The sequence below is a fragment of the Phocoena sinus genome, chromosome 10, assembly GCF_008692025.1.
Source record: "Phocoena sinus isolate mPhoSin1 chromosome 10, mPhoSin1.pri, whole genome shotgun sequence".
Classification (NCBI taxonomy): domain Eukaryota; kingdom Metazoa; phylum Chordata; class Mammalia; order Artiodactyla; family Phocoenidae; genus Phocoena; species Phocoena sinus.
In genome coordinates, this window is record NC_045772.1 from 15,584,512 (window position 1) to 15,598,902 (window position 14,391).

Sequence of the window (14,391 nt, forward strand, 5' to 3'; positions counted from 1 at the left end):
CCCGCCCCGTCGCGTCAGGAGGGTCACGTAGCCTGCGCCCCGCGCCCTGATTGGCTGCGTTGGGAGCTCTAGGGCGTATCTGTGGGTTCCGCGAAGCGGGGCCGGAGCTGCTGAGGGGAATTGGCTGGCGGTTTGGGACCCTGGCCCCTGATCCCAGGCCTCGGGAGGACGCCAGGCTGCGGGAAGCCTTGGCCTGGGGAGGGGGGGAGGACGGAGCCAGAGACCCGGAACTCGCGCCTTGTGCAGAGTGGACGCCGACAGGTGAGTCGCCCCGGTCCTGCGCCCCTGGGGGTGATCGTCTCCGGCCGCACAGCGGCCGAGAGGCTGGAATCGGGAGCTGCCCACCGTGAAGCCAGACTTCCCGCCAGCTGCTCAGCTCCGCCTGGCTGGCTCGGGAGCTGGGTGGACGCTGGGGCGCCGCAGGTCGGAAGTTTCTCTGGATATGAGCGCAGGCCCCACATGATGGATGTGCGGCTTTCGATCGCTCCCCAGTATCCTCTGCTTTGGGCCCTCGTTTTTCCTTTCTTTCTTACAAACATTGGGGTTAATTTGAAACTGTCAGCAGGTCGTACATGTTATAAAAGTAGAAGTTAACTGAATTACCGGTGTTCGTCGAGGGAACCGTGTTATGAAAATTGTGCATATTACAGAAGTGGGTTTCACTCCTCAAAAACGCTTAAGAAACATGAAGTATCAGAAAATAAACCACGTTGTGATTTACAAAACATTTACCTGGATCATTGCTATGTGCAGAGCACAGGGCTAAGAGCAGGACTCAGCTAAGCTGTTGGGTTTGAATCCAAGGTCTGCCCTTTATTAGCTGACCAACCTTGGGCTACTTTACGTGCATCTGTTAACTCATCTTTAAAATGAGTTGCTGTGATGGTTTAAAGAGTTTCTGAATGCTTTGTCATTTATGGTATTAATTAATTTAACCTTCACAATCACCCAGGATGTAATCTTCACGAACACCTAGTGATGCCATTTTCCTGGTGCTTAAACTGAGGCACAGAGAGGTGAAGTGACTTCCTCAAGTCACAGCACAACTAATGACCAGGAATTAAGCCCAGGCAGCCCACAGCTTTACCTACTACATTAAGTTGTAGTGAACTTGGTTTGTCTTTGAGTTTCAGTTGACAGATACTGATTTTGTTTCTGTGGACCAAGGTCTTTGCTGGGTACAGGGGATAAAGTAGAAGAGCACGCAGACCCTGCTTTCCAGGTGCTTGCAATCTGGTGCAGCTTGTTCATAGACTGCAGGGTGCTCATGAACCCTGCTAAAGTCTTTTGCAAGATGTGAGTATGGGTCCTTTTCTGGAAAAGAGAAGGAGTGTGGCTCACACCGTGTTCTCTGGTGGGTCTGTGATTCAAAGGTATGAAGAAACATTTTAGCAGAAAAGCTAGTATCTAGCATAACGCCTGACACACAGAATGAGCCAAACAAACAAAAACAAAAAAAACTGGTTGAATGAATGAAGAACTTACAGGAGTATAAGTGCCACAGTAGGGTCAAGAGCAGGGTGCTGTGGAAGAGCACACATGAAAGTCACCTGCCCAGGAATGCCTCCTAGAGTCAGCAGTGCCAGCCAGGTGAAAGGTAGGGAAGCAATTCATTGGAACATGGCAGTAAACATTTCTGCCCTCATGGAGGGTGAGACAAACCACTCATGAACAGCTGCAGCTATGACAAGTGGCACATAGGAACAGTCCATGGTGATAAGAGAGCCTGTCAGGGGGACAGGAAGCCTCATCTATTCCTGAAGGGCAGGGAACTTTCCCTGAGAAAGTGACACTTAGACCTAGGAGTTAGGAGCATTGCGGGCATGGGGGCTAGCCCTCAGTCTTCAGAGACCCAGTGATGGGAACAGGTAAAGCACCAGGGGCAGAAAGGAAGCTGGTGCAGCTGGTGTAGGCAGAGGGGTACAGGAGATTTGGGTAGTGACAAAGCCTAAGACAAAGAGGCCTTGCAGGCCATGGTAAGGCTTTTTTACTTTGTGTCTTTATCCTAAAGTGCCATCGAAAAGTTATTGCAGGGAGGTGACAAGATCACATTTTGAGAAGAAGCTGGAAAGAAGCCCAAGTGGATTAAGAATCCCCGGATGAGGACAGGATCTCTGAGGAGAAACTCAAAGGTAAGAAGAGGAGAGGGCCTAGAACCAAGCCTTGAAGATGAGCCTGCAGAGGAGACAACTAAAGGACAGTCAGGAGTGTAGGAAGGAAGGAGGAGAACCAGGGGAGTGGGAGGTTTTGGAAGTCAGGTATGAGTATTTCACAGAGAAAGTGGTCACCTGTGCTGAAAACTGCCGGTGTCAAAAGAGGGAGGAACTAAAACTACTCATTGGCTTTAATCACATGAAAGTTGTCTTTATGGGAAGTTGTATACATAGGAAGAGAGGAAATGGAAAGAAAGAAGGAGCTGCAAAAATTAACCTGAGGGGAAGAGAAAAATGGGATTTTAGTTGGAGGGGCAGTGAGAGAAAGAGCCACTGAGGTGAAGGGTGGGAACCTCAGAGAGGAGGATGCAGCTGAAGGAGTGAATACATGAGAAAGAAGAGCTCTAGACACTTCAGGCCAGAGAGGCTGGGATCAGCATAGGAGCAGGAATTACCCTGCATGATGAAAGATGTCATTGTAGGGAAGGGGAGATAGCAGAAGGTTTATGTTTGGTATGATGAATTGCACTCCTTTCTTTGTACAAATTAGAGGCAAGGATATTGGTTGAGAGTGAAGGAGAGAATGGGTGTCAGGGGAAGCTGGAGGTCTGAGTTGAGAAGATTTGACATAGTTGTTGGGGGATGTGAAAGAGTGAGTTGACCAGAGATTGTTTTAGGATGGTCTGGCAGAGGGAGCCAAGTATACAGCAAAGGCCGGAAATTAGCCACGTGGCTCATTCAGGGAATGGCAAAAATAGTAGGGGAGTGAGGACAGAGGCTAGCTAGAAACAGAAACTACATTAAATACAGTATAACAAAGGAGGCATCACAAATCATGGGGAAGGAAAGGATTGTTCAAACATGGTGCTTAGAGATAGCTAACCTATTGATAAAATCTATTTACATTCTTAGCTCACAATCAGAAATTCCAAATGAATTAAAGGAGCTAGCTTTTAAAATTCAAACAAAGGTCAGGTGCCTTCAATGTGGCAGAGGAGTAAGACGTGGAGATTACCTTCCTCCCCACAAATACATCAAAACTACATCTACATGTGGAACAGCTCCTACAGAACACCTACTGAATGCTGGCAGAAGACCTCAGACTTCCCAAAAGGCAAGAAACTCCCCACGTACCTGGGTAGGGCAAAAGAAAAAAGGAAAAATAGAGACAAAAGAACAGGGATGGGACCTGCACCTCGGGGAGGGAGCTGTAAAGGAGGAAAAGTTTCCACACACTAGGAAGCCCCTTCACTGGTGGAGACGGGGGTTGGGCACGGGGGGGAGCTTCGGAGCCACAGAGGAGAGCACAGCAATAGGGGTGCAGAGGACAAAGAGGAGAGATTCCCGCACAGAGGATCGGTGCCGACTCTCACCAGCCCGAGAGGGTTGTCCACTCACCCGCCGGGGCGGGCAGGGGCTGGGAGCTGAGGCTCGAGCTTTGGCATTCAGATCCCAGGGAGAGGACTGGGGTTGGCTGCGTGAACACAGCCTGAAGGGGGCTAGTGTGCCACAGCTAGCCGGCAGGGAGTCTGGGAAAAAGTCTGGAACTGCCTAAGAGGCAAGAGACCATTGTTTTAGGGTGCGCGAAGAGAGGGGATTCAGAGCACCGCCTAAATGAGCTCCAGAGATGGGCGTGAGTCATAGCTATCAGCACGGACATCAGAGACAGGCATGAAATGCTGGGCTGCTACTACAGCCACCAAGAATCCTGTGTGCAAGCACAGGTCACTATCCACACCTCCCTTCCTGGGAGCCTGTGCAGCCCGCCACTGCCAGGGTCCAGTGATCCAGGGCCAACTTCCCTGGGAGAACACACGGCACGCTTCAGGCTGTTGCAATGTCACACCGGCCTCTGCTGCTGCAGGCTTGCCCCACATTCCATACCCCTCCCTCCCCCCCAGCCTGAGTGAGCCAGAGCCCCCTAATCAGCTGCTCCTTTAACCCCATCCTGAGTGAAGGACAGACGCCCTCAGGTGACCTACACACAGAGGTGGGGCCAAATCCAAAGCTGAACCCCAGGAGCTGTGCAAAGGAGAGAAAGGGAAATCTCTCCCAGCAGCCTCAGGAGCAGTGGATTAAATCTCAAGTGCACATGGAACATTCTCCAGGGTAGATCATATCTTGGGTCACAAATCAAGCCTTGGTAAGTTTAAGAAAATTGAAATCGTATCAAGTATCATTTCCAACCACAACGCTGAGACTAGCTAGATATCAATTACAGGAAAAAAATCTGTAAAAGATACAAACACATGGGAGGCTAAATAATATACTACTAAATAATGAAGAGATCACTGAAGAAATCAAAGAGAACATCAAAAAAATACCTAGAAATAAATGACAATGAAAACATAATGACCCAAGACCTGTGGGATCCAGCAAAAGCAGTTCTAAGAGGGAAGGTTATAGCAATACAATCCTACCTCAAGAAACAAGAAATGGGACTTCCCTGGTAGCGCAGTGGTTAAGAATCCGCCTGCCAATCCAGGGAACACGGGTTTGAGCCCTGGTTCAGGAAGACCCCACATGCTGCAGAGCAAATAAGTCTGTGCGCCACAACTACTAAGCCTGCTCTCTAGAGCCCGCAAGCTACAACTACTGAATCCCACACGCCTAGAGTCCATGCTTCATGACCAGAGAAGCCACCGCAATGAGAAGCCCGCCCACCGCAATGAAGAGTAGCCCCCGCTTGCCACACTGGAAAAAGCCGGCACGCAGCGAAGACCCAAAGCAGCCAAAAACAGAGAAAGAAACAAGAAACATCTCAAATAAACAACCTAACCTTACACCTAAAGCAATTAGAGAAAGAAGAACAAAAAAACCCCAAAGTTAGCAAAAGGAAAGAAATCATACAGATCACATCAGAAATAAATGAAAAAGAAATGAAGGAAATGATAGCAAAGATCAATAAAACTAAAAGCTGGTTCCTTGAGAAAATAACCAAAATTGATAAACCATTAGCCAGATTCATCAAGAAAAAAAGGGAGAAGACTCAAATCAACAGAATTAGAAATGAAAAAGGAGAAGTAACAACTGACAATGCAGAAATACAAAGGATCATGAGAGATTACTATAAACAACTATATGCCAATAAAATGGACAACCTGGAAGAAATGGACAAATTCTTAGAAAAGCACAGGCTTCTGAGACTGAACCAGGAAGAAATAGAAAATATAAACAGACCTATCACAAGTACTGAAATTGAAACTGTGATTTTAAATCTTCCAGCAGACAAAAGCCTGGGACCAGATGGCTTCACAGGCGAATTCTATCAAACATTTAGAGAAGAGCTGACACCTATCCTTCTCAAACTCTTCCAAAATATAGCAGAGGGAGGAACACTCCCAAACTCATTCTACAAAGCCACCATCACCCTGGTATGAAAACCAGACAAAGGTATCACAAAGAAAGAAAACTACAGGCCAATATCACTGATGAACGTAGATGCAAAAATCCTCAACAAAATACCAGGCAAACAGAATCCAACAGCACATTTAAAGGATCATACACCATGATCAAGTGGGATTGCAACGCTTCTTCAATATATGCAAATCAGTCAAGGTGATAAATCATATTAACAAATTGAAGGAGAAAATCCATATGATCATCTCAATAGATGCAGAAGTTGTTTTCGACAAAATTCAACACCCATTTTTTGATAAAATCTCTCCAGAAAGTAGCCATATAGGGAACTTACCTCAACGTGATAAAGGCCATTTATGACAAACCCACAGCCAACGTCATTCTCAATGGTAAAAACTGAAACCATTTCCACTAATATCAGGAACAAGACAAGGTTGCCCACTGTCACCACTATTATTCAACATAGTTTTGGAAGTTTTAGCCACAGCAATCAGAGAAGAAAAAGAAGTAAAAGGAATCCAAATCGGAAAGGAAGAAGTAAAACTGTCACTGTTTGCAGATGACATGATACTATACATACAGAATCCTAAAGATGCCACCAGAAAACTACTAGAGCTAATCAATGAATCTGGTGAAGTAGCACGATACAAAATTGATGCACAGAAATCTCTTTCATTCCTATACCCTAATGATGAAAAATCTGAAAGAGAAATTAAGGAAACTCTCCCATTTACCACTGCAACAAAAAGAATGAAATACATAGGAATAAACCTACCTAAGGAGACAAAAGATCTGTATGCAGAAAACTATAAGACACTGATGAAAGAAATTAAAGATGACAGAAACAGATGAAGAGATATACCATGTTCTTGGATTGGAAGAATCAACATTGTGAAAATGACTCTACTACCCACAGCAATCTACAGATTCAGTGCAATCCCTATCAAACTACCACTGGCATTTTTCACTAGAACAAAAAAATTTCACAATTTGTATGGAAACATGAAAGACCCCGAATAGCCAAAGCAATCTTGAGAAAGACAAACAGAGCTGGAAGAATCAGAATCCCTGACTTCAAACTATACTACAAAGCTACAGTAATGAAGACAGTATGGTACTGGCACAAAAACAGAAATATAGATCACTGGAACAGGATAGAAAGCCCAGAGATAAACCCACGCACATATGGTCACCTTATTTTTGATAAAAGAGGCAAGAAGATACAATGGAGAAAAGACAGCCTCCTCGATAAGTGGTGCTGGGAAAACTGGACAGCCACATGTAAAAGAATGAAATTAGAACACTCCCTAATACCATACACAAAAATAAACTCCAAATGGATTAAAGACCTAAATGTATAAGGCCAAACACTATAAAACTCTTAGAGGAAGACATAGGCAGAACACTCTATGATATAAATCACAGCAAGATCCTTTTTGACCCACCTCCTAGAGAAATGGAAATAAAAACAAAAATAAACAAATGGGACCTAATGAAACTTAAAAGCTTTTGCACAATAAACAAGACGAAAAGACAGTCCTTAGAATGGGAGAAAATATTTACAAAGGATTAATCTCCAAAATTTACAAGCAGCTTATGCAGCTCAATATCAAAAAAACAAACAACCCAATCCAAAAATGGGCAGAAGACCTAAATAGACATTTCTCCAAAGAAGATATACAGGTTGCCAACAAACACATGAAAGGATGCTCAACATCACTAATCATTAGAGAAATGCAAATCAAAACTACAATGAGGTATCACCTCACACCAGTCAGAATGGCCATCATCAAAAAATCTACAAACAATAAATGCTGGAGAGGGTGTGGAGAAAAGGGCACCCTCTTGCACTGTTGGTGGGAATGTAAATTGATACAGCCGCTATGGAGAACAGTATGGAGTTTCCTTAAAAAACTAAAAATAGAACTACCATACGACCCAGCAATCCCACTACTGGGCATATACCCTGAGAAAACCATAATTCAGAAAGAGTCATGTACCACAATGTTCATTTCAGCTCTATTTACAATAGCAAGGACATGGAAGCAACCTAAGTGTCCACTGACAAATGAATGGATAAAGAAGATGTGGCACATATATACAATGGAATATTACTCAGCCATAAAAAGAAACGAAACTGAGTTATTTGTAGCGAGGTAGATGGACCCAGAGACTGTCATACAGAGTGAAGTAAGTCAGAAAGAGAAAAACAAATATCATATGCTAACACATATACATGGAATCTAAAAAAGAAGAAAAATGGTTCTGAAGAACCTAGGGGCAGGACAGGAATGAAGACACAGACATAGAGAATGGACTTGAGGAAACGGGGAGTGGGAAGGGTAAGCTGGGATGAAGTGAGAGAGTGGCATGGACATATATACACTACCAAATGTAAAATAGCTAGCTAGTGGGAAGCAGCTGCATAGCACAGGGAGATCAGCCTGGTGCTTTTTGTCCACCTAGAGGGGTGGGATAGGGAGGGTGGGAGGGAGATGCCAGAGGGAGGAGATATGGTGATGTATGTATAGGTATAGCTGATTCACTTTGTTATACAGTAGAAACTAACACACCATTGTAAAGCAATTATACTGTAATAAAGATGATTAAAAAAAAACAGGGACTGAAAAATAAATGTCAAACAAAAATATAGAAGCAAATAGGGATGAATTTTTATCTTCTCATCTGATGCATAAAAGCAGTAGGAATCCTAAAGGAAAGGGAAACTTCCCTGATCCTTTGACCAATTAAAATTAACCGATTTGTCCTGACACATGCTACACGATGTATGAAGCTTGAAGACATTATGCTAAGTGAAATAAGCCATGGTCACCATTCCACGGCTAACCTGATTTTCTATGGCTTCACTAGGGCAGTCACATGGCATTCCTCATTTTACCTGGCTGAGACTTATTTTAATTCTAGATTTATAAAAAAGTTTTTCACATAATTCTCATAAAAAAGCATATATTTATTCACTCATTTTAGAGAAAACAAATTCACTGACTTATTTTGATAATAGTTATTTAGCAAAAGAATATTTACTCTAAATATAAAATTAGAGTTGACACCCCTCCTTAAAAAGTATTTGCTTCAGCTAAACATCAGCTTGAAAATGTAAAATGTTAAAACAAAAAAAAGTCGGTGTGTGTAAATAGCGTATGTGTCCTAAACCTGAACGTATCAGAGTTGAAAGGGAATGTGTGTCAAAATAACATTTGAGGTTTGTGAATCTTTGAACTCCTTGTGGTTTTGCTACTGGTCTGTAAAATGGAACTAACTACTGCACGAGGTTGTTGCAGAACTCAGACAATGTATTTATAAAGTTTAAGATGTGAAGCAGTGTATTACAGTTACTTCATCAATTATTTAAGAGGCTCTATTTAATATACTCCACGAGTTGTCTAATTTAAGTCCGTTTTATTTCCACGCTTACTACTTACAGCTCAAATTTGTGTTTGTATTCTGAAAGTCAACACCCTTTATGTTAAAAACCTGTATTTTCTTTGATATAGGTATGATGAGTACCTTCTGAGTCTCAGGATGGTGGGAATTAGCCAGTGGATTGCAGGCATGTTGTGGAAGTTGCTGATGAGATCCCAGCCCTGCAGGCTCTGTTCTTTCAGAAAGATGCTATCAGCTCCAAAATACACACCTTTTCTAGCATCCTTCACCTATACAACTGATAATCAGTCAAATAGAGAAAATAAAAGGACAGTAGAAAAGCTCTATAAATTGTCAGTTGACATCAGGAAAATTCGAAGATTAAAAGGATGGGTACTTCTGGAGGATGAAACCTATGTTGAAGAAATTGCAAATATTTTACAACAGCTAGGTGCCGATGAGACTGCTGTAGCCAGTATCTTGGAACACTGCCCAGAAGCAATTATCTGCAGTCCACCTGCTGTTAACACCCAGAGAGAACTCTGGCAGTCGGTTTGCAAGAACGAGAAAGAGTTAGTTAAGTTAATAGAACAGTTTCCAGAATCTTTCTTTACTGTTCAAGACCAGGAAAACCGGAAGCTGAATGTTCAATTCTTTCAAGAGTTGGGATTAAAAAATGTGGTCATTAGTAGGTTTTTGACAACTGCACCTAATATTTTTCACACTCCTATTGAGAAGAATAAGCAAATGATAAATGTTCTTCAAGAGAGTTATCTAAATTTAGGTGGCTCTGAGGTCAACATGAAAGTCTGGCTACTAAAATTATTAAGCCAAAACCCATTTATTTTGTTAAATTCTTCTGCATCTATAAAGGAAACACTAGAATTTCTCCAGGAGCAGGGTTTTACAAACTTTGAAATTCTCCAACTTCTCTCCAAACTCAAAGGATTTCTGTTTCAACTTTGCCCAAGAAGTATACAGAACAGTATGTCCTTCTCTAAAAATGCTTTTAAATGTACTGATCATGACCTGAAGCAATTAGTTTTGAAATGTCCTGCCCTTTTATATTATTCCGTTCCAGTTTTGGAAGAGAGAATTCAGGGATTATTGAAAGAAGGAATTTCCATAGCTCAGATAAGAGAGACGCCAAAGGTTCTTGAATTAACGCCACAAATAGTACAGTACAGGGTAAGGAAACTGAATGCCTTAGGCTATAGAATAAAGGATGGATATCTAGCATATCTAAATGGAACAAAAAAAGAGTTTGAGGCTAACTTTGGTAAGATTCAGGCCAAAAAAGGAAGGCCATTATTTAATCCTGTGGCACCATTAAATATTGAAGAGTAACTTGCTGACTGATGCTTCTATCAGTGCTGAGTAAAACCAAGTAGCAAAAACTTAAGTGATTCAGGCATATTGTGGGCACCAGTAATTTTAAGAACCAACTTAGCTTCTGAGTTGTGTTTAAATGACCTCTAAGTAGAAAATCTCTCACTCAATTGCTGTACTTAAAAATATAAATTGCATTTATTTTAAATGAAGTTTGTAATTTTGACCTTGAGCTATTTTAAAAAATTATTAAATGGTCTATCAGTGTGATATGTTATAAGTGAGTAATTTCTAAGAAACTGACAAGTGCACTCCATTCAAAGTATGGATACATTTTTACTCATATAGCACATTTCACCTGGGATGCAGACCCAGCCTTCTTTCTCACCACCAGCTCTGAAACATCACTCTACTATGGTGTGAATTCTGTAGCTTAGTGTTTAGTGAAACATTAGCAAACTTCTAATACATTTTTGTGGAGAAAGTTGATTTCATCTCCAGGTTGGAATAAGGGAATATCTTTGAGAACCAAGTATTGCCCATCAAAAGGAATAATTAGAGCTTATTTGTGTGGTTTAAAATTGACTATTTTATCTCATGAAACACTTTTATGTGCATTTATTACTTTCCCCTTTTTATAGATGAGGAAACAAGCTTAGAGAGCCATCCAGCTGCCACATGCCAGAGCCCAGATTTACTAAGATCTGTCTTCTGTTCAAACCTTGTGAACAGAAAAAGGATTGCTTATGAGTTGGCATAAGAAAAGTCACTCCTACCTGACGTGCTAAAAGAGTACCAACTACAAATTTAGGGATTTTTATGAAAACATCTCTGTAAAATTCCTTAAATTTGAAATGATCTAATTTGTATAAACTTTCTGAAAATCCAGGTCTGACTGTAAAATATGAAAGGTAAAGTGTGTGATGGTTGGTACTGATTTTAGTTAGGTTTCAAGTTTCTATTTCTAAACTTTGTTCCAAGATAAATATTATGCAAATAAAGACTGGCTCACTTTCAGCTGTGGAGTTTGAACTCTAACAAATACACAAACAATTGACTCTTGACACTCAAACATCTGCGCTATGTGTGCGTGGCCTTAAGTGATGAAAAAATTATGAAAAACGCAGGCCACATCTTCACTCTATTCCTCCTTCATTCAGCAAATGCAGGTAACTCTCACTCTCCCAATCTGTTAAGTTCCTTAGTTAGGAAAGCGAAAGGTATCTCTGTGCAGCACCTAAGTGCTGGGCACATTGTGTTTTACAACTCTAAGAGCTGAGTACCACTGTTTATTGTTCTAACAGATGAGGACATTCAGGCACAGAGAGGGTAAGTCACTTACTCAAAGTCACACAGAAATGTCTGTTAAAGAGCATGGCAGCCAGTATAGTGGGGGCAGAGTTAAGTGATGGGAAGAGTGACACAAGATGAGCATCAACAGGTCCATCTAAGGAACAGGATCTCATTCTAAATGTGATGGGAAACCCTTTGGCAGATTTTAGTTTATGCTGACGAAATTATCAGCAGTGCTTTCACCCTCAAAAGTATCTCAGTTTGGAATACATTACACATTATATGGTCACCTTGGTAGTTCTATGTTAGATGTCAATTTTGAGATGCCTACAAGAATCTCAGCAGAGATTTCAAATAGAAAAATGGTGAAGTCTGGAGTAGTGAGAAATCAGGACTGGAGATACAGATAATCAGGGATCATCTGCATATCTATGGTATTTAAAGCTATAGCTCTGGGTGAGACTGCCAGAAAGAAGATAGATTTGGAGTAGTGGCTGACCAAGCCTAGAAAGGATTGACCAGAGTAAGTCTGCCAAGAAAAGAGGGCATTTTCAATAATATTGAATACCATGGGGAGGTCAACTAAGATAAGGAGAAGTGACTAGTGGATCTGGCTAAAGGGAAATCATTGGTTGGCCCTATCAAGAGTGATTCTGGGGGATTCCCTGGTGGTGCACTGGTTAAGGATCTGCCTACCAATGCAGGGGACACAGGTTTGAGCCCTGGTCCAGGAAGATCCCACATGCTGCAGAGCAACTAAGCCTGTGTGCCACAACTACTGAGCCTGCCACAAGCTCATGAGCCACAACTACTGGAGCCCACGTGCCTAGAGCCCATGCTCTGCAACAAAAGCCACCGCAATGAGAAGCCCACATACTGCAACAAAAGAGTAGCCCCCACTCACCGCAACTAGAGAAAGCCCACGCACAGCAACGAAGAGCCAATTCAGCCAAAAATAAATTTTTTAAAAAAAGTAATTCTGGTGGAATGAGAAAGGTAAGAAGGCAGCTAGAGTGGGTTGAAAGAATAGGAGATGAGGGCTTCCCTGGTGCAGTGGCTAAGAATCCGCCTGCCAATGCAGGAGACATGGGTCAGAGCCGTGGTCCAGAAAGATCCCACATGCTGTGGAGCAACTAAGCCCATGCACCACAACTACTGAGCCTGCGCTCTAGAGCCTACAAGCCACAACTACTGAGCGGATATGTCGCAACTACTGAAGCCTGCGTGCCTAGAGCCCATGCTCTGCAACCAGAGAAGCCACCGCAATGAAACCTGCACACTGCAACGAAGAGTAGCTCCCGCTCGCCGCAACCAGAGGAAGACCGCACGTGTCAACAAAAACCCAACGCAGCCTAAATAAATATATTAAAAAAAAAAAGAATAGAGGAAGAGTCAGAGACTATATAGTTTTTCAAGAAGTTTTGCTGCAAAAGGAAGCAGAAAAATGGAGATTATGAGATTAATTTTTCTTTAAAGAAATAGTGGGAAATGTTTATATGCCGATGGGTATGACCCAAGGAGAGAGAGATGGATGAGATGGAAAATCAATTAATTTTAAGGATTAATATCCTTGAGGAAGTGAAGGTGGACTGACTTTGGATAAGAGCAGAGCTACTAGTCCTGGTCCACAGAGCATGGGAGCAGATGCAGGCAGGTTGATAGAGTGTGCACTGTGAGAGGCAGGAGTCTTGCTGTCTGGTTGCCTCTTTTTACAGAGAGATTTAGAATGGGAGGAGGGGAGTATAGCAGGAGAGATGGAAAGAGGAGGTATGAAATAGTCACTTTGAGGAGTAGGAAAGTAAACAAACATGAAGGTATATAAGAAAGTTTAGCAGAGTTGAGTGGCCATGTGTGCTTTGTGGCCATTAAGAGCTTTGTCAGTATAGCAGCAAATGGGGCAGTTATGGTTACAGAAATGCATTTGTAGCTTACTCTAACTTGAAAAGTTTAAACTAAAATAAATCCACATTCATGGTCAAACATGCAGTATACTGACCTGTCCTTTAGACCAAATCCTAGTCCGTTATCTTTTAGCCCTTGTACCTCTGCCTTTTTCTATTCTTGCATTCTTACTCAGATCTTCCTACAAGTAAAATTTTAGATTTTCAAAATCAACCTAACAGGGGGAGATATCCTTACATAAAACACTAGAGTCAAATTTCATTTCCTCTGTGAAAAAAAGGCTATAACAAAATACATGATTTCCTTTAAACAGTTTATGTATAAATTCATATCTGTGGCAAAATGTAATTAGCTGCCAAAGTAAATATGATCACCCAGAAGACTTCCAGTGAGCTCAGACAGCCTGGTAAATCAAGCATACAGGCAGCACTCATGCCAGCAGCGGAATGAAGGACTAGCTACTGAGTTGTCCCCTTTGTTTCTGGACATAAGATGGAGAGGTTCTGACTTACACAAATTCAAAAGTGTTACGGGAAATTCAACTAACACTGGAACTGTGCTTGCTCCATATTTGTAAAAAGGGAATAAAGATACTTTTCCTCATAAGGTCCTCATACTGATTAAATCAGAGAATTTATGGACAGTACCTGGTAGGTAAGTAGATGCCCAGTAAATATCAATTTTCTTCCTTCCTCCAACTGGTTCCCATCCCTTTGAGTCACTTCTGGCCAGTAAGAGGTCTAAGTTGGTTCCACAGCTGCTTAGGACAGAGGGAAGTGTGCTCCCTACTTTATAATTCCTCCATCAGTTCCCAAATTTTAGACTGCAAAAGAATCACCTGCAGAGGTTGTTAAATTGCAGTCTTGGATCCCACCCTGCAGAGATTCAGCAAATTGCAGTCAAACCCAGAAATCTGCATTTTTAATCTTTATTAGAGTTGTTTAAAATATATTTATTTCATTGTTGTGTT

At 42.1% G+C, this 14,391-nt stretch overlaps 1 protein-coding gene across 1 annotated transcript; it reads left to right on the plus strand.

Moving 5' to 3' along the window:
• The first annotated feature begins 101 nt into the window (after nucleotides 1–101).
• On the plus strand, nucleotides 102–12,261 carry MTERF2 (mitochondrial transcription termination factor 2). The gene is made up of 3 exons (XM_032647223.1): nucleotides 102–261; nucleotides 2,012–2,132; nucleotides 9,029–12,261. The coding sequence occupies exon 3, from the start codon at nucleotides 9,057–9,059 to the stop codon at nucleotides 10,242–10,244; it is 1,188 nt and encodes a 395-aa protein (XP_032503114.1). The 5' UTR covers nucleotides 102–261; nucleotides 2,012–2,132; nucleotides 9,029–9,056; the 3' UTR covers nucleotides 10,245–12,261.
• Nucleotides 12,262–14,391: the final 2,130 nt, after the last annotated feature.